This window comes from Littorina saxatilis, linkage group LG5 (genome assembly GCF_037325665.1).
Source record: "Littorina saxatilis isolate snail1 linkage group LG5, US_GU_Lsax_2.0, whole genome shotgun sequence".
Classification (NCBI taxonomy): domain Eukaryota; kingdom Metazoa; phylum Mollusca; class Gastropoda; order Littorinimorpha; family Littorinidae; genus Littorina; species Littorina saxatilis.
The window spans coordinates 20981493-21006576 of record NC_090249.1 but is presented as its reverse complement, the minus strand read 5'-3'; the positions used below and the strand labels follow the sequence as shown (position 1 = coordinate 21006576).

Below are 25084 nucleotides of genomic sequence, written 5' to 3'. Positions count from 1 at the left end.
AAGGCGGCGATTCTGACTTCAGGTCCAGAGGATCGCTGGTCTAACACCGGCGGGTCGTAACCAGAAAAAGGGGGAAGGGAGGGGGGATGAGTCGGTGCAATCACAACCGGTCCAAACTAGTTAGAAAACGGTTTGCTCTTACGATGCTTACGACTGTTTTGCTACATTCGGACGGTTGGGAGGGGGCTAACCAGTTAAACCCGGCTGGATAGTCAAAACTGAATGGAAAGGGGATGGAACGGTGAATCCTTGGTCTTGACTTCAGAGGATCGTAACTACGTTGGGGATGTGGCAGGGGATGTTAGAGAGACTCTTTGGGGACGGGAAATGGGCGGGGGAGGGGGGGGGCGGATCTCGTGACAGATTCACTGCATTCGCCTCTTTTGTTCCTTCCACATTCCCTCTTGGTCTCAGTGCGGAGATTGCGTTTATTCTGCTGAGTGTCGGCTTGACTGCGATCGATTTCTTTTGCACCCCCCGCCATTCCCCCCATCAGGAACGGAGAGGAAGGGTGGCAGCCAATTAGCCGATTGATCGTCGCTGTCGTCAACAGGAACCCCAAACACACAGCCACCAACCTACACCCTCCTTTAGAATTAGTTCACCGAGTTTTCCCCATTCCCCTCTCTTCTCCCTCCCCATTCATCTTTTTACTTTTGTTGTTGTTACCTCTTACTGCTTCGTGTTCTATTTTTATTCTCTGAATAAGTATGTATGTGTAGACACACATTCCACACAGTCCAAAAACACACTCTCTCTGTCTCTCTGTCTCTGTCTCTCTGCTCTTTCTGTCTCTCTTTCTGTCTCTCTCTCTCTCTTTCTGTCTCTCTTTCTGTCTCGCTCTCTCTCTCACACAACCTCTCTTTCTAGCTCATAAACACACACACACACACACACTGAGAGCCCCTCCTCCTCCTTTCACTCACTCCCGAAGAAAACATTTGTTGGTATATTTCTACATCTGAGGCATTGCTCCACGTCACTTGCAATGTTCTCACCCTGAAAACCGCCCAAGCGGCCTCGATGTGAAAGCTGAAGTGCTCCCTTTTCTCTATTTCCTCTCTGTCCGGTTAGGGCATTATATCTAAGAGGAAGTGACGTCGAGAGGGGGGCCAATCTCATTCGGGCACTTCTAATGGCAAACGCGCTTTCGGGGGATATTTTCCTTATCCCCCAACCGCTCTTTCCTGCTCCAATGCCCCAACCCCCAAGCCCCGATCTTCGATCCTATCAGTTCGGGTCTGGGTGGCAGCGATGGAACATGCATGGAGATGGGATTGAATAACACTGCACAGCGGTACGTGTCGATCAGTGGACACCATCCACCATACTTCGTCTCAAACAAAGACACGCCTGAAATGGAGCGAAAAGAGTGACCTTCTTGCATGCACAGTACTTGCAAGGAATCACACGTTTTGCAGAGATTACCCACACTCTTGTGCGTGTACAGAAGCTATGTCTGTGCAGTACACTGTTTTTATATTTAGTCAAGTTTTGACTAAATATTTTAACATCGAGGGGGAATCGAAACGAGGGTCGTGGTGTATGTGTGTGTGTATGTGTGTGTGTGTGTGTGTGTGTGTGTGCGTGCGTGCGTGCGTGTAGAGCGATTCAGACCAAACTACTGGACCGATCTTTATGAAATTTGACATGAGAGTTCCTGGGATTGATATCCCTATACGTTTTTTTCATTTTTTTGATAAATGTCTTTGATGACGTCATATCCGGCTTTTCGTGAAAGTTGAGGCGGCACTGTCACGCTCTCATTTTTCAACCAAATTGGTTGAAATTTTGGTCAAGTAATCTTCGACGAAGCCCGGGGTTCGGTATTGCATTTCAGCTTGGTGGCTTAAAAATTAATTAATGACTTTGGTCATTAAAAATCTGAAAATTGTAAAAAAAAATAAAAATTTATAAAACGATCCAAATTTACGTTTATCTTATTCTCCATCATTTGCTGATTCCAAAAACATATAAATATGTTATATTCGGATTAAAAACAAGCTCTGAAAATTAAATATATAAAAATTATTATCAAAATTAAATTGTCCAAATCAATTTAAAAACACTTTCATCTTATTCCTTGTCGGTTCCTGATTCCAAAAACATATAGATATGATATGTTTGGATTAAAAACACGCTCAGAAAGTTAAAACAAAGAGAGGTACAGAAAAGCGTGCTATCCTTCTTAGCGCAACTACTACCCCGCTCTTCTTGTCAATTTCACTGCCTTTGCCATGAGCGGTGGCCTGACGATGCTACGAGTAAAATGGCATTGCGTTTCATTCTGTGAGTTCGACAGCTACTTGACTAAATATTGTATTTTCGCCTTACGCGACTTGTTTTTTTAATATTCTTGTAAAAGGGGCTTCTCCGATCTTCGTCAGACTTTGTGTATTTCTGTCACACTTTATTTTCTCTTTTCCCTGTCAGTCTTGTTCCTTCTTGTTTCTCTGTCATATTTTGAAAGCCTGCAAGGAGCAGATAGGAGCAGTGTGCCAAATGTCACGTGCACTCAGCCTTGAAAACTGAATCGATCAGTTCCAGGATCACACATCGCACACAGTCTCCGCTGCCTGTGCACTCTGTGATCACTAGCGTCACGCAAGTATCGGGACAATAACAATGCAGGAGTGGAGGCAGCATTACGCTGATTAGCACGTTATCTCGGACCTCCCCCCTTTTGGGCAGCTGATATCGTAAAGTTGCGTGCTGATGAATAAATAAAAGCCAATTCAGTGAGTACTCTTCCCATACGAACGGGTAGCGCGATAATGAGCTTCAGAACATGGAGTAACCATAGTTTAATGAAGCAGGGGCATACTTTTTGGTGTTCGTCCTAACTCGCGACATCTCGGCATGGACTGTTTGGTCACTGTGCGGCACAGGCACGCTACTTCCACAACCGTGAACACGTAGAAGACCTTGAAGGGGGGGGGGGGGGGGGGGATGGCATGTTGGTCGCTTGTGCAGAGGAAGAAACATGATCTTTTCTGTCACGTACGTCTGCTGCCCAGACAAATAGGTGTCTTTCTGTCACAACGATGTAGCAGACCTTCTGGCTATACGTTACTTTTCCAACTTCCAGGTATATATGTAGGACATGTTCGATCCAGAATATTGTTTTAAATCTCTCTCTCTCTCTCTCTCTCTTTCTCTCTCTCTCTCTCTCTCTCTCTCTCTCTCTCTCTCTCCCTCCCCCACCCCTTTCTCTCTCTCTCTCTCCCCCCCCCCCTTTCTCCCCTCTCTCTCTCCCCCTCTGTCTCCCTCTCTCTCTGTCTCCCTCTCTGTCTCCCTCCCTCTCCCCCTCTCTCTCTCCTCTATCTCTCTCTCTCTCTTCTCTCTCTCTCCCCCCCCCTCCCTCTCTGCAAAACGTATACTTTCTTGCAAGTACCGTACTGTACTGTACTTAGACTTAACATCATGCGAGGTGGTTCCGGATCTACCTGCATTTAGAAAGGTAGCCGGGCGCCCTGAGGCTATTTTGTTTGTCGTTGGGAAGTTGTGGCAAGATTGCGCACCTGTGGCCACGAGAAGCATGTAGCTGTCATCCGAACAGTGTACAGGTTTCGATTGTTGCATTCATTCACATTGTACGCGAGGAATGCTGACCTTACATGTGTACGTACAACCGAAGAATATCGATGGTTTGCCGTAGTGGCTGTGCACTGCACTGGCTGGCCTTTGTATTGACGAACGGAAGTCTGTGTGATTTTACCAATACAGTCTTTAACTGTGTGATATCCTAAACTGCATGCACGAGCGCGCGCAGACAGACAGACTGTCACACACGTATGCACACACACGCATACATACACACACACACATCTGGTGGGTGTGTCCAATGTAACTTACGATTTGGCCACACACACAAATACTTTTTGAAAATGTTAGCACCACTTTCAAAGACATTATAGAATCATAAATGAATATGGTATGCAAAATGCTTTCACTTTAAAAAAACAAGCTTTCTGCTGGCGGTTAATCCCTATCCAACGAGTGTAACTTAAGGTTTATGAATGTTGATAATGGATTCTAATTAACAAATTCATTAATAAGGGGACAAATAGGTCGCAAAAGATGCAAAGTTGACCAAGAATTGCCCCTTTAAAATTCACACACACGGATTTTTTTCCATAATCAAGAAGTAGGGGTTGGACATGTAAGTGCGAGTCCCTTCTTATGTTCGAATTGAAATTGAAAATGACAAAAGTCAAAATCGAATTTAAAGGCACAGTGCAGCTCACAGCCTTCGTTTTGCGTTTTTGTTGCAGCTGAGTGCATTTACAGTTCAAAAATCCTCCTATGGTAGTAAAACAAACCCAAAACTACCCAACGACGACATCTGTGAAGCTCGACAGTTTCTTGTTCACGCGAGTGCATAAATTAACCTAGTTATTACGTGGTGTTTGGTCGGAGTTCGATTCAACTGAGTGATTCCGGCCTCCATTTTGTTTTACACAAACTCATGATGACGTCTGACATAGTTTGCTAGTGACGTGTCTTTTTGTGCATGATGTGGTGATCTACCTGATCTAAATTTAGATCCAAAAATAGGCCAAGACCAGCCGGGTCCGAGTACGAAATTAATTCGTAAAAATATCGCAGTTCTTGACTCTTTGGGTGCAAGTCAATAACACTTGGTAGTTCTTCTAACGGATAGCTGCCTGAGGTATGACTAAAAGCCCCAGGGACTCCGTGCACCTGGATTTGACAAGTTCAGTATCTTTAAAAAAAAGTGTAAAAAATTCAGTTTTTGATGAAATCCTTCAAAACTTCGCAGGCACTTTCTATTAGAGCCAGATATTAGACACAAAAAGGCAAAAGCCTGAAACGAAAAGAAGTTTGTTTATTATTGAAAATTTGTTTTGATAATTCTCTACACACGAAAATGGTGACACGTAACTTCAAGATTTAGCTGAATCTTCAAGACGTCTGTGTACAAATTATTGCGGGAAACTCTTTCATGTATTCTTTTAGTTATGTATCACTTGTATAATTAGTATCAATAATATTGCTCGTGTACTTAAATCTACTTCAATTGAATTAGTTGACCTAAGTAACAGTTCAACACACACATCATGATTTTATTTACATTATTTTTGCATTCTCCGACAAATATGTCTGTGCTCAATTTTGAAGTCGTAATTATAGCTCTATTATGTCGGCTCAGTTACTTTGGAAGATATTGCTCCCGTTCAAACTCCTAAACATTCCTTCACATTCTTCAACAGCATGGACTCATAAATTGATAGGATAGGCGATCGTGGCTTTTGACACACACACACACACACACACATACACACACACATACCTTATTCTGATACCCACACATCCACCTCCACAGTATACATACCGCATACCAAAGCAGACCGATATAATCATTTTGAATTGTCTCGCATTGACATGGCTTTTTGTGTGGCCGTTTTATGTAAGCCTATCATGTTTTTGGAGACACTACACACACAAGACCGAACGACAGAAGAAAGAAAAGGAGCAAATACAGGTCAAACTTCACAAGCCTTTTCATTGCAAAGCTCAGGCAGGAAAGCCTTTTTGTAGGTGACTTTGGAAAAGTCAAAGTGCCGGCGCCGCGGTTGTTGACATTCGCTCGCTGCGAAAGTGCACTCTTGTAGGCCAGAATTGTATAACCATTAATGTGTGTGCAGGTTATTTCTGCTCATTCCAATGTTTCTGGTCCTTAGTGCTCTCGGTAGAGTTGGTTGTGAGGGTAGAGGGAGGAGGAGAGGGAGAGAGAGAACGAACGAACGAACGAACGAACGAACGAACGAACTTTATTAATTTTGACAAGAATAAAGGTTTAAGGTACATTGCCTTGTTTAACAATCTGTCCTTAAACAAATACTAGACATGTAATATTCACGAGAGAGAGAGAGAGAGAGAGAGAGAGAGAGAGAGAGAGAGAGAGAGAGAGAGAGAGAGAGAGAGAGAGAGAGAGAGAGAGAGAGAGAGAGAGAGAGAGAGAGAGAGGGAGAGAGAGGGGGTGGAGATGGTAGAGAGAGAGAGAGAGAGAGAGAGAGAGAGAGAGAGAGAGAGAGAGGAGAGAGAGAGAGAGAGAGAGAGAGAGAGAGAGAGAGAGAGAGAGAGAGAGAGAGAGAGAGAGAGAGAGAGAGAGAGAGAGCGCGTCTATAAAAGTCTTAAATTTCGGTGCAGACGAACGAAAAGAAGAAGAGGTAAGTGTAAACTGTATTATTTTTGGAGCAACCCCTGCTAGGTTATTGCCTCTCACAACAGGCGCAATCTGTATGCGATCATTTCAACAAAACTGTGTTATTACTCTCAGATACTTTGTAAGATAAACACACTTTACTCGTGCGCCTGTTGCCCGCCTGCAAATGCTGTACAGTCTGGCACCCTACAAGAGATTTATTTTTTCAATACAGAGGTCGCGACGCGAAGAGATCACAGTAAGTGGGTATACAGTGGAACTCCCCCTTCAAGATCTCCAACTTAATGAACGGTACATAGTTCCGAAGCATTCGGTCACCTGCTACCGCTGCACACCTAAAAAAAATAAAAATCCGAACTCGAACAAAACCTGCAGAGTAAATACAGGCTTTGCTTTGCCACCTCCTGTCAGACTGCAGTGGTTCGAAGTGATCTTTTGTGTAATCTTGCATAAGCGCCAGCACAGCTGTTTTCCAGCTAATGTAAACCCCTGGTACCTAGTCTCTAAACCACATCGCACCCTACCCCACCTGCCCCCTCTCCCCGGGCAATTCCTTACTTTACTTTGGAACTGGCAAGCGCAGTGTCCGTGCATTACGTGACCTCACCTGGTAAACTTGTTCTGCGAAAGCAGCGGAGTCGAGTGTATAGCTAGCTGTACGCTGTGAGGGAGTGGGGGGGGGGGGGGGAGGAAGAAAACTGTTCACAGGTGTAATAATTTCTACAGACACTGCTGTTGCTTCTCAAAGCTGTGAGCTAATCACCCCTCTCCGCCCTTCTCTGTCCACAACAACCCACAATCGCCGACTTACAGCAGTAAGCATATCTATCAATCAATCAATCAATATGAGACTTATATCGCGCGTATTCCGTGGGTACAGTTCTAAGCGCAGGGATTTTTATTTTTTTAATTATTTTTTTTATGCAATTTATATCGCGCACATATTCAAGGCGCAGGGATTTATTTATGCCGTGTGAGATGGAATTTTTTTACACAATACATCACGCATTCACATCGGCCAGCAGATCGCAGCCATTTCGGCGCATATCCTACTTTTCACGGCCTATTATTCCAAGTCACACGGGTATTTTGGTGAACATTTTTATCTATGCCTATACAATTTTGCCAGGAAAGACCCCTTTGTCAATCGTGGGATCTTTAACGCCGGTGCACACCCCAATGTAGTGTACACGAAGGGACCTCGGTTTTTCGTCTCATCCGAAAGACTAGCACTTGAACCCACCACCTAGGTTAGGAAAGGGGGGAGAAAATTGCTAACGCCCTGACCCAGGGTCGAACTCGCAACCTCTCGCTTCCGAGCGCAAGTGCGTTACCACTCGGCCACCCAGTCACCACAATCTACCGTTACGTGCGTGTATTACAAGCTGACCTGATAAACTTACCCTAGATAATTATGCTGCTGTCTCTTATGCAAGTGTGGATGTGCGAAGAGGGGGGGGGGGGGGAGGTGTTTGTGTGGAGGAAACTTTTCCAGGTGTAATAATTATGTCTTCCAAAATGTACAGAAATCGCAGTGGAGGCAGAACTCTCTCTCTCTCTCTCTGTCTTTCTCTCTGTGTCTTTCTCTCTCTCTGTCTTTCTCTCTCTCTGTGTCTTTCTCTCTCTCTTTTTTTCTCTCTCTCTCTTTCTCTCTCTCTCTTTCTCTCTCTCTCTCTCTTTGTCTCTCTGTCTCTCTCTTTCTCTCTCTCTCTCTGTCTCTCTCTCTCTGTCTCTCTCTCTCTGTCTCTGTCTATCTCTCTCTCTATTCTCCCTGTGCAGTGGTTCAGTTTTACCTGGTCTGCATGATCACCCGTGTCTCCCAAAATATTTATGTAATGTGGGCGGGTTGGGGGTTGGGGAGGGTACAAACCTTCTGTACGCGCACTGTTCTTGCTCGGTAATTCTTTTGAATAGAAGCGCACAAAAGCACTACAGTATTTATATGCATTAGCCCACCTGCTAAACATGTTCTGTAAACTCACCGTGTCAGTTGCAAATATGCATGTTGTTTGGAAGAAGGTTGGGGGGGGGGGGGGGGGGGGGAGGTGGTCGTTAGAAAGGGCAGTAGGCTTCTGCGCGAACACAAATCTTGTTCAGTCCTTCTTTTCATAATCACCAGTGCCAGTATCTATATATATATATACGACTAGTGTCTGTCTGTCTGTCTGTCTGTCTGTTCGCGATGCACGGCCAAAGTTCTCGGTGGATCTTTTTCAAATTTGGACACCGTATTCAGCTACACCCCGGACACAACCTCATCGATGAGATATTTCAACACGTGCTCTCAGCGCGCAGCGCTGTGCGCGCTGAACCGATTTTTTTTGTTTTTGTTTTTTTGTTGTCGGGATCCACTACCAGTAACTCTTCCTTATCTTCTCCAGTGTTTTCAGCCGCGATTATCTCCCTTCCTCCGTGTGGCGTCAATCCATATTCCCGTTACTACGTTACTATTTTTAGAAGGTCACTGCACGTTACTATTGTTAGAAGGTCTCCAGTGTTTTGCGCGTTTATCTCCTTTCCTTCGTGCGCCGGCCAAGCCGGCGTACACCCGGCAGAGCCGGGTCCCAGGCGCAGCCTGGTATTCGGCTCTACTTCCTCCCAGCGAAGCCGGTACCCGGCGAAGCGGGTAATCATCTAGTCAGATATATGTAGATATTGGGGTGGAGTAATGTGGGGCAGACAGTGCTGTGGGGTGTAGTGGGGGCTTTTGTGCGAGTACTGTTCTTTTTCTGGAGTTCCCTGGAATACTATCGCTTGGCAATTGGGAGCACAACTGTGGGTTTGTAAGCACTAGCTCAGCTGCTAAACCTGCTCTGCAAAGTCACATGCCAGCTGAAGATACATTAAAGGTGTTCATTGTTTATTTTGGAGGGGTAGATTGCTTCTATTTGAGCATTGTTCTTATGGGGGAGACATTCATGTGAGCTCAATTATTCGTTAGAATTGCTGTAAAGACACAACAGAATGTGTATTCTTTGGCTCACCTGGCAAGCCTGCTGTCAATGAGTATTATCTTCTGTGTCAGTTGTAGGTAGATATGTGTGGGCGAGTTGCATGTCGAGGGTTAGAGGAGGGGAAGGGGGTGGTGTGAAATGTAATATCATCGCGCACTGCTCATCATATTTCTTTTCTCATGTGACATCGAGTCCTTCACTTACTTCCATTCCCAACACCATGTGTGTACAGTCCCCCCCCCCCCCCCCCCCCCCCCCCCCTCCCCCCCCACCCCGCTCCCATTTTCATTTTTTTTTTTAGTAGCTCCCGTTTCCAGTCCACCCCGTTTTTAAGACCATAGTTTTCCAGATGTTATTTGACTAAAGTATGTAAATTGACCTCTGCTTTAAGACTATTTGACTAAAGTGTGTAAATTGACCTCTGCTTTAAGACTATTTGACTAAAGTGTGTAAATTGACATCTGCTTTAAGACTATTTGACTAAAGTGTGTAAACTGACATCTGCTTTAAGACTATTTGACTAAAGTGTGTAAATTGACCTCTGCTTTAAGACTATTTGACTAAAGTGTGTAAATTGACCTCTGCTTTAAGACTATTTGACTAAAGTGTGTAAATTGACCTCTGCTTTAAAACTATTTGACTAAAGTGTGTAAATTGACCTCTGCTTTAAGACTATTTGACTAAAGTGTGTAAATTGACCTCTGCTTTAAGACTATTTGACTAAAGTGTGTAAATTGACCTCTGCTTTAAGACTATTTGACTAAAGTGTGTAAATTGACCTCTGCTTTAAGACTATTTGACTAAAGTGTGTAAATTGACCTCTGCTTTAAGACTATTTGACTAAAGTGTGTAAATTGACATCTGCTTTAAGACTATTTGACTAAAGTGTGTAAATTGACCTCTGCTTTAAGACTATTTGACTAAAGTGTGTAAATTGACCTCTGCTTTAAGACTATTTGACTAAAGTGTGTAAATTGACATCTGCTTTAAGACTATTTGACTAAAGTGTGTAAATTGACCTCTGCTTTAAGACTATTTGACTAAAGTGTGTAAATTGACATCTGCTTTAAGACTATTTGACTAAAGTGTGTAAATTGACCTCTGCTTTAAGACTATTTGACTAAAGTGTGTAAATTGACATCTGCTTTAAGACTATTTGACTAAAGTGTGTAAACTGACATCTGCTTTAAGACTATTTGACTAAAGTGTGTAAATTGACCTCTGCTTTAAGACTATTTGACTAAAGTGTGTAAATTGACATCTGCTTTAAGATTATTTGACTAAAGTGTGTAAATTAACCTCTGCTTTAAGACTATTTGACTAAAGTGTGTAAATTGACCTCTGCTTTAAGACTATTTGACTAAAGTGTGTAAATTGACCTCTGCTTTAAGACTATTTGACTAAAGTGTGTAAATTGACCTCTGCTTTAAGACTATTTGACTAAAGTGTGTAAATTGACCTCTGCTTTAAGACTATTTGACTAAAGTGTGTAAATTGACCTCTGCTTTAAGACTATTTGACTAAAGTGTGTAAATTGACATCTGCTTTAAGACTATTTGACTAAAGTGTGTAAATTGACATCTGCTTTAAGACTATTTGACTAAAGTGTGTAAATTGACCTCTGCTTTAAGACTATTTGACTAAAGTGTGTAAATTGACCTCTGCTTTAAGACTATTTGACTAAAGTGTGTAAATTGACCTCTGCTTTAAGACTATTTGACTAAAGTGTGTAAATTGACCTCTGCTTTAAGACTATTTGACTAAAGTGTGTAAATTGACCTCTGCTTTAAGACTATTTGACTAAAGTGTGTAAATTGACCTCTGCTTTAAGACTATTTGACTAAAGTGTGTAAATTGACCTCTGCTTTAAGACTATTTGACTAAAGTGTGTAAATTGACCTCTGCTTTAAGACTGTTTGACTAAAGTGTGTAAATTGACCTCTGCTTTAAGACTATTTGACTAAAGTGTGTAAATTGACATCTGCTTTAAGACTATTTGACTAAAGTGTGTAAATTGACCTCTGCTTTAAGACTATTTGACTAAAGTGTGTAAATTGACCTCTGCTTTAAGACTATTTGACTAAAGTGTGTAAATTGACATCTGCTTTAAGACTATTTGACTAAAGTGTGTAAATTGACATCTGCTTTAAGACTATTTGACTAAAGTGTGTAAATTGACCTCTGCTTTAAGACTATTTGACTAAAGTGTGTAAATTGACATCTGCTTTAAGACTATTTGACTAAAGTGTGTAAATTGACATCTGCTTTAAGACTCTCATTCTTTTCAGACCTCACTTTCTCATATTTGTGGATGTCTTCAAGTTCCATTGTATCGTGTGGGGTGTGGGTATTGTAGTACGTGTAAGGGGGTACATAGGAAAGTGTTTTCAGGTGTGCAGCAGTCAATGTCACTTCCCTTGCTTGTGAGCCCCTTGCCAAGTACTTCTGCCTCTAACCTGCAGAGTATTATGCTACACGTAGCAGGATGACTAACATCAGTGTTAAGACTAACAACTATCAAACAACAGAAACTGTGGATATAATTATATATCATGCACAATAGCTAATGCATTCACCGGTGAGTGTGTTAGTAATTTCGATTTAAATACTTAATCATTTAAATACATCCTTCTGACAATGGAAACCATTCTGTGAACCCCATGACAGATCCACCCGGTAGTTTACATGTTAGAACAATCTGTGTTTTTCTGTTTTTGTTTTTTTTACCGAATTATTTTAATATATAATGATTTCTACCACTGGATGCGTTAATCTTTCAGAGCTGCACGTAGCAAGCGTATGTTTTTATTTTATTTTGTTGTGGTAGACTCAATTTTAGTTGTATACCTGAAAAGCAAAGCAGAGCTTATGTTGACAGGTTCTAAAAACCAACTTTTGAATTTAAAACCGAACGCTTGATTAAAAATGCAAACATGTATCTTTGAACTTTTTATGGACTGTATCATAACTAACTGGGGTGTGCACGTTAAAGATCCCACGATTGACAAAAGGGTCTTTCCTGGCAAAATTGGTTAGGCATAGAAAAAAAAATGTCCACCAAAATACCCATGTGACGGAATAATAGGCCGTGAAAAGTAGGATATGCGCCGAAATAGCTGCGATCTGCTGGTCGATGTGAATGCGTGATGTATTGTGTAAAAAAATTCCATCTCACACGGCATAAATAGATCCCTGCGCCTTGAGTCCGAGTCTGGAGATACGCGCGCGATATAAGACTTCATATAACATAACTAACTCAAAGGGATGAGTAGTGGTGTGTGTGTGTGTGTGTTCTGACAGAGAAACAGTGGTCAGACTGGGGTGAGAGAGAGAGAGAGAGAGAGAGAGACAGGCAGAGGGAGAGAGAGAGATTAGCTCCCACATTATTTGAAGAAATATCTTTTTAATCAACTTCTATTCAGTACACCATTGTGGCAGGTATAAAGTTTGAAGTTTGCAATATATCACACAGCTTCTTTAAAAAAGATGTCGTTTGCATTTGCTTTGGTATGCTACTCAGATTTGTTTATGCGGTTGTGCCGAAAGAGAAAGATTGCCTGCATGCTTTCGCGGTTGTAAAACGTGCGAGGAATACAGGGATAGCTTTATTGAACCGTTTGTGGCAGTAAAATGCCTTTTCGGTGGCGTGTTGTTTCTCGTTAGTGTGCTTGCTCGAATCTTCTGTTTCTTGAGTGTTTTTGTCTCTTCCTGTCTGTCTGTCTGTCTGTCTGTCTGTCTCTCTCTCTGTCTGTCTCTCTCTCTCTCTCTCTTTATCCCCCTCTTTCTTTTTCTGTCTGTTTCTCTCTCGCTCTCTCTCTCCGTGTATTATCATTAGATTATTCCCTCTCATGGGCGAGGGCTGGATGTCTCCCTCTCTGTTTTTCTCTCTCTCTCTCTGTTTCTCTCTGTGTGTGTCTCTCTCTCTCTCTCTCTCTCTCTCTCTCTCTCTCTCTCTCTCTCTCTCTCTCTCTCTCTCTCTCTGTATTATCATTAGATTAGTCCCTTTCATGGGCGAGGGCTGGATGTAAAAAGGCACATGTTTGCTTATGCCATTACCCTCGTTAATAAAGAATGTGTCTTGTCTTTGTCTTGTCTTCTCTCTCTCTGTTATATATTAACAATGTACGTATGTTATCTGCTGAGCAAAAGAAGGGACTGAAGGAGAGGGTGGGGGAGCTTTATGATTAGATTTATGCTATCGTTGTTTCAGGGCATGGTGGGAAGCTTATACAAGCAGCGTATCAGATTAGGCGGGGAGGAGAGAGAGAGAGAGAGAGAGAGAGAGAGAGAGAGAGAGAGAGAGAGAGAGAGAGGGGAGTACATTGCCCCCCCCCCGCCCCATTTTAAGTCCCCCCATTTTAAGACTCTCACCTTTTTAAGACCTGATTTTCTCAGATTTGTTTGAGGTCTTAAAAGGGGGGTCCCAGTGTATTGTCCAACGCAATGTGGCAGAGCAGAGCGTCCCATAAACCAGCCTATAACGGCTCTACGGGCAGGCCCAGACCGCGGCCAGTGATAGGAAAAATGCAATCAACTCTGGAGTTGTCATGTTGCTGTCGGTGGAAGAGCAACAACAATCCCCCCGCCCTCCCCCCCCCCCTTTCCACCCGAAAAAAAGACGGGGGGAGCTTTTGGATGGAGGTGATGGTTGTGGTTTTGTCTGGGGAATATGCAGTCGATACCAGACCGGCTTTTTCTGGTGTGAGAAGTGGGTGAGCCAGAAAATGTGAGGTGGTGGTGGTGGTGGTAAAAGAAAGTGAGGGGATAATCTAATACGTACAGTGCAAGTAGAGCGGAGGGTTAGAGCGCTGCTAAGTACCGACACATTTTGAATGTGTGTGTGTGTGTGTGTGTGTGTGTGTTTGTTGCACGCAGCGTTTATCTCTCTTCCTAACTCTCTCTCTCTCTCTCTCTCTCTCTCTCTCTCTCTCTCTCTCTCTCTCTCTCACACAACTACACACGCGCGCAGCACACACAACCACACACACGAACACACACACACACACAGGGAAAAAAAAACGAAACAAAAAAACTTGGTTCAATAATACCCTGCTGCACTCTCATCCATAACCTTTGGAGAATGAGCTGGGATAGGTCTCGGTCCCTATGGTTCCATGATTTGTGCTGGAGCTGGTGTTTTTGTGAAGGAGGGGGGTTTGGGTTAAGTAACAAGTGTCTGTGCCCTCCGGCTGTATGGCTGTGATAAAAAGGACTGTGTGATGGGGGGGGGAGGGGGGGGAACAGTCCCCTGGCAATTTTGACCAGTGGTGAAAAAACTCCTGTGTGTGTGTGTGAGTGTGTGTACAACAATGCATGTGCATGCACGAATGTATGCTTTTGTGTATGTAACATCTCTCCCTATATCCCCAACCCTCTTTCTTACAGCCCAACTCGGATACATACATGCATACATATGTACGCATTTGAGCAGAAAGAAAGACTAATAAAGAGACAGAAAAATGCATGTGGACTCAGAAACAGACGCATGGACACAGACGGATCGCTCACACAGATACAATGACTCAAAGTCACAGACTAACACACACACACTCATACAGTCACACTCATCAATGTACTGTTTACCATCATTCAGTTACAGAAGTCTTACGTTGTTGTAATTTGATTTGTTGCAGAATGAGGAGCGGAAAAACAGAACGTGGGTGTACACATTTCATGTGGAGGAACTCATGGAGGACTGGGTGGACCTGCAACGCATCAGTGAGTACACACATCAGCTTATCTGATTGTACCTGGATTTCCATGCCACTGAATACCCCCTCCCCCTGCACACACACACACACACACACACACACACACACACACCTCTCTCTCTTTCTCTCTTATCCACCCCCCACTCCACCACCAAAAAGATGAATGCGGATTCTTTTGAGGTTTCTTACTTTGTATACCTGTATTGCAGGTGTTGTGGTTCCTAGTTGTTAACCTTTAATAAAGAGCAGTCTGGCACTATTGAATATACTTTGCTCCAAATCCCACCTTGCTTTTTGTCGTTCCTGTTGTTACTGGTATTATTGTTGCTGATATTGTCAGAATTGGTGTTTTTTTCTGTCTTCAAGTTCTTGAAGTGGTGTTATCAGTCCTCACTGCTTCACTCATTGTCTCCCAGGTACGGATATATCCGTACCCACTCATTTGGCTCTATCTGACCAGGTACAGATATATTCACTCAGACTGTTAGCTTCAGTCGCTTCCTGTAACGTCGATCTAACGCCTGCATTCCAGCGTGTTGATACACAGTTTTTACACAGCTACTACAATTCTGAGTGACCTGCTGCAGCACAGCTGGTCTCGGCTAAAAACAAATTGGTCAACATAGGTGGGGTAGAAAGTGTTAACAAAAATTTACTGTGATCTGACTGCTTACAATTATCTCAACAGGAATAATAATAATAATAATAATAACGGGTATTTATATAGCGCCTTATCCGAAGTTCAAAGCGCGTGTGAGATGGAATTTTTTTACACAATATATCACGCATTTACATCGGCCAGTAGATCAACAGCCTATAGGCGCTGCATCCACCTTTCACGGCCTATTATTCCAAGTCACACGGGTATTTTGGTGGACATTTTTATCTACGCCTATACAATTTTGCCAGGAAAGACCCTTTTGTCAATCGTGGGATCTTTAACGTGCATACCCCAATGTAGTGTACACGAATTCTACTTGAAGAAGGGGTACATTTTTTTTATCATAATTAATATATTTACTTTTTTTCCAGATCGCAAGAGGCAGTGGTTCACCCTGGACAACGCCAAGACGGTGCTCTCCCTTCACAAGCCTCCGCTGGCCAAATACGTCGACCACCTGTTGGAACAGCGCTCCAAGAGCTGACCAAGGGCCGCCATGCTGTGGACACGCTGTACATGCAAGGGGAGCAACCTTTGTCTCTTGTCGTGATGCTAAAAAAAAGTCTGTGATGTGGTATGCTGGTGCTGTTTCCATGGTTTCAGCTGCACCAGTTGGCGAGTGTTGACAATGAATGGACGAAGAAATGGACCTGAGAAAAGATACGTCCAGGGCTTCGGACGTTTTTATAACAAAAAAAACTTTGGATCAATTTTGACAGTCTCAGTTCAAAATGCAAAAAAATATCCTGATATCTACTCTGGCAGACCAAAAGATATTTGTCTCACCGTTTACAGTTCATGGTAGTTATCATGTGCAGTTATTCCTTTTATGTCTGTATATATTGCATGAATGTTAATATGTCCTGTCTGTTAAATATACTCACTTAAGGTTTTAATTGTCTGGTTCAGCAAAAACTAGGAAACACTCATGTGGAAAAATGAAATAATCAAGGTAGGGCAGATGAAGTTTGTTCATTTTTCTTGAATTCCCGATATCGTCAACATTGAAATTTAGAAGAGATTTCCTGCTTTTATCCCCTGAAGAGATAACATGAAACGCACAATTGAGAATGGGCAAAGAAGAGAGTTGGTGGATGGAAAGTAAAGCATTTTAGTAGCAAATACAAAAGTGAGAGTATGTCGGATTTTTTGCTGCTTGATACTTCCCTCAGCCTCAAATGCAGACAAACAAAACCCTTGTTCACTTTTGCCCATGACTTTGTCTCTGTTGTTCGGTCGGTGGAAGGTGACAGGTTTTCAGAGTTTTATGCTCCACTGTTACTGTTACCATTGGTATGGCATTATTTGGCTTCACTTTAGAATGTTTAACTTTCAGCTCTCATATTCCCTGAAGTAAAAGCATACTTATATAATGGTGAATGGTTAATGCAGTGACGTGTGTGTGTGTGTGTGTGTGAGTGAGAGAGAGAGAGAGAGAGAGAGAGAGAGAGAGAGAGAGAGAGAGAGAGATGGAGCAAGGGAGATAATTGGCATGTCTTGACTGTACTTTTGAAAATAGTTGTAAGAGTCAACATATCACAATCTCATACATCACATGCTTTGTACTAGATAATTGCAGCGATTTGATAATCCAAGGAGTAAAATAGCTTGTCATCTGTGTGTATACTGGTTCTCAAAGCTGTGTTTGCTTTAATACTGCATATTCATAACTTATATAAACAAAATGTTTACCTTTATATAGGTTATACTATAACATTTGAGTAGCTCAAACATTTGAACAAATAATTATATTTAGAAAATATTTTGTACTGAATTCCTTATATGTGATTCATGTATTTCCTTATCGTTACTTTTTGAATATTTGAGGAGCAAGGGCACACATTTTTTTTTTTAAATACATGCATATAGGGGAGAAAAAACACACCTGAGTTCAGGTATAACAGATTAAGAGATTACATTTAAATATGATGATCTCTAGAAAGCATAGGAATATGTTTAATGAAATGCATGTGAACAGATTGACATGTGATGACCATCTCTGAAAGGCGTTTCTGTTTGTAGGAAGGTCGGCCGATGTTAACAGTTTGTTTTTGTTTCCGTGTTTTTCTTGTTGTTGTTTCTAATGTTTAATTTAAGGTGCTGGTTTTATATGTACAGGACAACAGGAGGTCATTCTCCGACATTGTCTGAAAGAGTTTGGTTGACATTTTCTGATACTAGTTATTGCAGGGATTTTTGTGTGTGGTGAAAACAGTGTAAGTTTCGCAGTGTTAGTAGTCCCAGTTCAAATGTTGGTATGCCTAAAGTGAATACATTGTACAGAGACACACACATTTACTGGGTCAGATCGGTTGAAATTGAGATGTATTTGAGGGTTTAACCCAGTGCTTGGGTCCCACCTAGTTGGGCACTTTGTTGTGCACGCCATTCCTCAATTCAGATTGTTATCATGAGCGAAGGTCACATGAAAAAAACCAGGAGTATTGCCAAGCGGTTATGCTTGTTTTAAAGTCATCATGCAACATCATTGGACATGAACAAAACTACAAGTATTAATTTGTTTTTGATACTCGGATTTTTTAAAATTTACCAAATGTTGCCAGAAAAGTTAATTACAACGAAATATTCCTTTTTACAGTCTCTATAACTCTGATTCGGTTTTGCTGACCAAAGTCTTCCTCAGTTCCTGTGTTCCTATTTCATTTGCATCAACTTTAATGTGTAAGTTTTGTTGATCATTTGTTTCATCTTCAACACTGGGGGTTTATGTCTCATTTATTCTGTTTTGTGTTTTGTTTGTCGCTGTCAGAGGTTTTGTGAAGGGAAAGACAGTCTCAGCTTATTTAACAGGCCTTCTGCACTTTTTGTGGCCAGTTTTTAATTAAACACTGAACTGGTAAAATCATCTCATCGTTGCGAGTTTGCAAACGCACAGACAGCACTGAAATCTGAAACCAACAGCAGCTGTGTTGATCAACTCTTTGTGTCAGTTTCTCACTCTGAATATTGTTATGGCCTGGACTGAAATTAAGATGAAAGTTTTAGGAGTTGCTAAGAGGAAAAATTGTTACTCATTTACATGTCACATCTGGCCAGCGCACATGTTCCTCGTTTGCTGGTTTGTAATTGCATCTCACCAGTTTTGGAGTGTGACATGCACATGTTGTATTATAGTTTTAATTGGAAAGAGAATCTGCCTTACCCAAATTTGTGCTGAAATGCCAACTATAAAGGCAGAGGTTTAGGTGAGTGTATGTAGTTAAGCTCACTGTAACACTAACAGTGACTCATCCTTGAAATGTGACTCATCCTGGTAGGGGCATGACTGCTTATGCAGAATTTATTTATTAAATGTTAGCACAAGGTTTTAAAAATAGTTAAAGATGTTACCAAGAGGAAAATAACGACAAAGCACATCCTTATCCACGGAAAAGCAGAGTTAGAACTGTATAATTGAAAGTGGTGTTTTCCTCTCTGAGCCAATTGATATTTTTATAATGTGCGCCGGTCCCTTTCTGCTCATAAAATAAACAAGCTATATATGTTTTTGCCTTTCACTTGCCGCTGTATTCATTTTTCTCAGAGAAACTATTTTCCTAACTATATTCTATCTTCTTCCTATCAAGCATACATGTACTACCAATTAGCATCTGTAGCCATAGCGTCTGTACTGAGCGTGTTTTTCCTCTGCCAGTAAGAAGTTAGATGGGTGCACAGTTTGCTTACCTGGTGATGTAACAGGAGCAACAGTCAGCACAACATTTAAAAGCACCGATGTTTTTTTACATCATCATTGTAAACTATTTGAAGAGTTGACAGGGCATGTTGCAGATTAGATGTGTCAAAGAAAAGTCTCTATTTTATTGTATTTATTTTAATTGGACAATAGTGTTAATTATTGTTATGTCATTAATGTAGTTCAGCATGCTAAAAAGGGACCAGACCCTGCATTTTGAGAACCATGAACAGCAAAATATATAAACCCCACTAAACTGTGTCTCCAAGAGTACAGACTACACATCAGTGACTGCATTCCTCTGCATCTTTAAATGGGCTGAAGGGGCATATTTTGTAAGATTAGATGAAACAGATTTCTGCTTTTTGTCATTTGTGATGCTGATGTTCTGTGGTTATAGTACTGTAGCTGAAACATACTCGCTTTTATGTGACTTAACATATTGTCAAAAAGCCGTTAAGTTAGCCTCCTAGTTGCAGGCGGGTGTCTGGGGTGACCAAACCATCAACGGATATCAAGGTTACAAAATGTTACATGTATTAGTTGCTTACACTTTCCTTGGTCTTAGACTGACATGAAGACTCACAGTTGGCAACGTATACCTATCACCCCAATATATTTTTTCAACTAAATCAGTACCCCCTGCGGGTTAGGGGGAAGAATTTACCCGATGCTCCCCAGCATGTCGTAAGAGGCGACTAACGGATTCTGTTTCTTCTTTTACCCTTGTTAAGTGTTTCTTGTATAGAATATAGTCAATTTTTGTAAAGATTTTAGTCAAGCAGTATGTAAGAAATGTTAAGTCCTTTGTACTGGAAACTTGCATTCTCCCAGTAAGGTCATATATTGTACTACGTTGCAAGCCCCTGGAGCAATTTTTTGATTAGTGCTTTTGTGAACAAGAAACAATTAACAAGTGGCTCTATCCCATCTCCCCCCTTTCCCCGTCGCGATATAACCTTGAACGGTTGAAAACGACGTTAAACACCAAATAAAGAAAGTTGGTATGAGTGAGTGCGTCGCGTTCTCGCTGTGCGCCTGTCTGCGAGTGTATGAGTCCGAGTGTCTTGGTCCTTGTCGATTTGTGTTTCGTATAATGTTCACTATGTATTTTATATTTTGTAAGCGCCTAGGGCTATATTTAGATTAGGCGCACAAATGTTCATAATAATAATAATAATAATAATATTGTACTACGTTGCAAACCCCTGGAGCAATTTTTGACTCACATGCGAAGCAAAAGTGAGTCTATGTACTCACCCGAGTCGTCCGTCCGTCCGTCCGTCCGTCCGGAAAACTTTAACGTTGGATATTTCTTGGACACTATTCAGTCTATCAGTACCAAATTTGGCAAGATGGTGTATGATGACAAGGCCCCAAAAAACATACATAGCATCTTGACCTTGCTTCAAGGTCAAGGTCGCAGGGGCCATAAATGTTGCCTAAAAAACAGCTATTTTTCATATTTTTCCCATTTTCTCTGAAGTTTTTGAGATTCAATACCTCACCTATATATGATATATAGGGCAAAGTAAGCCCCATCTTTTGATACCAGTTTGGTTTACCTTGCTTCAAGGTCAAGGTCACAGGAGCTCTTCAAAGTTGGATTGTATACATATTTTGAAGTGACCTTGACCCTGAACTATGGAAGATAACTGTTTCAAACTTAAAAATTATGTGGGGCACATGTTATGCTTTCATCATGAGACACATTCGGTCACATATGATCAAGGTCAAGGTCACTTTGACCCTTATGAAATGTGACCAAAATAAGGTAGTGAACCACTAAAAGTGACCATATCTCATGGTAGAAAGAGCCAATAAGCACCATTGTACTTCCTATGTCTTGAATTAACAGCTTTGTGTTGCATGACCTTGGATGACCTTGACCTTGGGTCAAGGTCACATGTATTTTGGTAGGAAAAATGTGTAAAGCATGTGAGTCGTATGGGCTTTGCCCTTCTTGTTTTATCAGTGTTTTTGTGAACAAGAAACAATTAACAAGTGGCTCTATCCCATCCTCCCCCTTTCCCTGTCGCGATATAACCTTGAACGGTTGAAAACGACGTTAAACACCAAATAAAGAAAGAACTAAATCAGTTGCAGTACTTTTGGACACTATTATGTTAATAGTAATAATTCTTCTATTTGTGTGTGTTGCCCACTTCCCTAATACCTGTACTGACAATATAAACAACTTACGATCTCAATTTCAACTTAATGATATGTTCCTGAGCTTACTACATTTTCTACCTCCCGTGTGTTATTGTAATACTTTGTACTTCATACATTTCATTTCATTTTCATTTTCATTTTCATTACTTTATTGTCCCATCGCTGGGAAATTCGGGTCGCTTTCTCCCAGTGGAAAGCTAGCAGCAACGGAGTTGCGCTACCCATGTGTCTGCGTGTTTAGGTGTATTCAGCCACCTGCACTTATGGCAGAATGACCAAGGTCTTTTACGTGCCATTGTGATGACACGGGGGTGGGACATGGCTTCCGTCTCTGGGTCTGCACATAAAGTTGACCCGTGTCCGTCCCGGCCCGAATTCGAACCTGCGACCTTTCGATCACAAGTCCAGTGCTCTACCAACTGAGCTACCGGGCTCCAAGGTATCAAGCTGAATCTAATGTATACATATTTAGCTTAACTGTTGTGTTAAAGTTACACACTTCTGTGTTTAAACAGGAGGTTACTCATTTTTCTATAGATGTATTTGTATGCATTTGTAATAGTTAGCAATGGTGAAAGAGTACATTGTATTTGCATTTTGGGTTTGCTCATTCTGTTTTTAGTGTTAAACACAAAAGCAGTTACAAAACACCCATTGCAGTTGGCATAGCTAGTTGTACATGTAGATTAAGTTGTAAAATAAGTACAAGTAGCTAGGCTAGATGAAAGTGCAGAACATCTAACTGTGCTTTCATACAAAATCTGTCTCAGACAAGAATGAACAATACGAGTCAACTGTGATACATGTAGGTTTTTATCCAACGTTTTGCACTTTGTACAGCAAGAACAATCAAAGAAGATCCGACTCTAAGATTCCTGTTCAGTCTTCACAAATGCGTGTTGAGTTTTAATCTTTCTTCTCTCTCTCCCTTGGCTTCATGTTTCATAACAATGTTTTTTTTATTCAAAGTGCCATCACTGCTTGTCAATTTTGTAAAGGCTAGCCTAGGCTTAATCCTGTGTGATTGTCTATGAGCGTATTTATTTTCCCCTTCATTTGCACCATTTCCTCTAAAACATTCAAATCCTGTAGGACTGTGAAATTTGGAGTTGGTCAAGCAGCTTTTTGGATTTTCTGCCTCATAATTTTGTTTTTTTCACAATCCTCAGTTTGAAAAAAAAGGTGTAAATATGAAGGCATTCAGCTTTAAAAAAATCAAGATTCAACCTCGGGGTCAAGAGAACAGTCAACAGAAACAAATGTTTCTCTCCCCCCCCCCTCCCCCCCAAAAAAAACACAAAAAAACAAACAACAACACAAAACAAATAAAAAAACAGCAATGAGAAAAAAATAGAGATGTGAGCCTTCTTTAAATGTTTTTCATTTGTACTTTGAAATTATCAAAGTCTGCACAAAGAGCTTACAAGTTTTGGCATGCTTATGCGTTTTCAATTTGTTTCTAACTTAGCTTGTTAAACAGTAGTTGCAAGCAAAGTCTTAACTTCAAATGTGCACACTTTTGTGCTGCCAATGTGATTTGTGACACAGTATTGAAAACTGCAATTGTGCAAGTCAGTGTCGCAAGTCAGCGCCTAAAAAGCAGAATAACGTTTGGAAGGATGGATGGATTTATTAGGTTTGAATGTTGACTTAAAGAAGTACTGTTTGCAAAGGGAAAATGAAAATTGTTGAGGAGTTGAGGTACAGAGTGTGTGATTTTTATTTAAAATTACAAGTAATCATCATTTTATGCTTGATGGATTTGTATTTAATAAAACTTGATCAATAGATGAACCAGTAGACTAAACAACATTCATTTAAAGTTCATTAATGCGTTCCCTGCCCCTTTATGTTTTGGCAGATTATTTTGTGCATATCAGGCATTCAGTGTCATTATCATTGCACTGGCTAGTTGTATGGTTACCTTGTCAGTAAATTTTAATGATGGAAAATATGCTGTTTTGTTGTTTTCATACATGTGTTGTTTTGAATCTCTGGTTGTTTTTGTCAACATGTGGTTTTCTTCTTCTTCTTCTTCTTCTTCTTCGTACGACGGTTGTGTCAGACTCGGAATCTGGAGGATGCCATGAACATGGACGTTCTTTCCAGGTCCTCCAGTGCTCCCCACATTTTGGTCCTCAGATCTGTTGGGTCAGGCCATGTCTGGATCCGCAGTTGGTCGAGGAGGTTTTGAATTCAAGAGCAAACATGCAAGCATACATACACGCATAAACTATTTCATATATTGCTTTCTCAGAGCAATGGCCTATACTCTTCATATGACATTCACAGAGAAAAATAAACAAAATTGCAATTTGTTACCCAAATGCACACATTCACACATGTGTAGGGACACACACACACATACACACAGAAGAAATGCTAAGAAATGCAGTCACTTTCACACACTTTTATTCTGGTCATTTTAACTATTTCATTTGACAATAAACAAACAAGTTATTTTTTCCATAAGTGGCTGTACTGAGAAACATCGAAGGACTCTTCTTCCAGGTCATCTTCTATCACCAGTTTCTGTTTGGGTTTTCGCTGTTGCAGCCTCACCTTTCGTTCTGCTTCAGAAAGTGTAGACAGGTCCACAGGCAACTGAAAGTAGAGCAATAATCAATCTGAAGCACTGCCCCAAGCAAGATTACGGTAGCCTTTATATGAGCACACATAAGCACGTACGCACATATAATAAGCACACACAGACACACATAAGCACACAGTCACAAAAGCAAGCGCACAACAAAAGTCAAAAATATTCATTTGAATAAATTTGACCAGTGTTTCTGATAAGCCTGAACTACAAGTGCATAACGTTTTCATTTACGCACATAAAAAATGTCCAGACTCCACTCACAAACTGACTCGAACAACTAAAGATTAAATAAGTCGCGTAAGGCAAAATAACAACATTTAGTCAAGCTGTCGAACTCACAGAATGAAACTGAACGCACTGCTTTTTTCACCAAGACCACATACTCGTAGTTTCGTCAGTCCACCGCTCGTGGCAAAGGCAATGAAATCGACAAGCCATGCAGAATAGTGCGATAGTGGTCGCGCTGAGCAGGATAACACGCTTTTCTGTATCAGTCTATTCTTTTTAGCTAACTGAGTTTGTTTTTAATCCAAACATATCATATCTATATGTTTTTGGAATCAGGGACCGACAAGGAATAAGATGAAATTGTTTTTAAATCGATTTTGGAAAATTAATTTTATTCATAATTTTCATATTTTTAATTTTCAGAGCTTGTTTGTAATCCAAATATAACATATGTATATGTTTTTGGAATCAGAAAATGACGAAGAATAAGATGAAATTATTTTTGGATCGTTTAATAAAAAAATAATTTTAATTACAAGTTTCCGATTTTTAATGACCAAACTCATTTATTAGTTTTTAAGCCACCAAGCTGAAATGCAATACCAAACTCCGGCCTTCATCGATGATTGCTTTGCCAAAATTTCAATCAATTTGATTGAAAAATGAGGGTGTGACAGTGCCGCCTAAACTTTTACAAAAAGCCGGATATAATGTCATCAAAGGTATTTATCGAAAAAATGAAAAAAACGTCCAGGGATATCATTCCCAGGAACTCTCATGTCAAATTTCATAAAGATCGGTCCAGTAGTTTAGTCTGAATCGCTCTACACACACACACGCACAGACAGACAGACACACACACATAC

The 25084-nt window shown here is 41.1% G+C and overlaps 1 protein-coding gene across 1 annotated transcript in view; it reads left to right on the top strand.

Annotated features, from left to right (window-relative positions):
* LOC138966524 (diphosphoinositol polyphosphate phosphohydrolase 1-like) overlaps nt 1–23340 on the top strand; it is a 46498-nt gene extending 23158 nt beyond the window's left edge. Inside the window, exons 3-4 of the mRNA XM_070338788.1 lie at nt 14778–14862; nt 15888–23340. Of these exons, the coding sequence (XP_070194889.1) occupies nt 14778–14862; nt 15888–16000 (198 nt within the window). The 3' untranslated portion in view covers nt 16001–23340. The remainder of the gene's footprint in view (nt 1–14777; nt 14863–15887) is intronic.
* The last annotated feature ends 1744 nt before the right edge of the window (nt 23341–25084 follow it).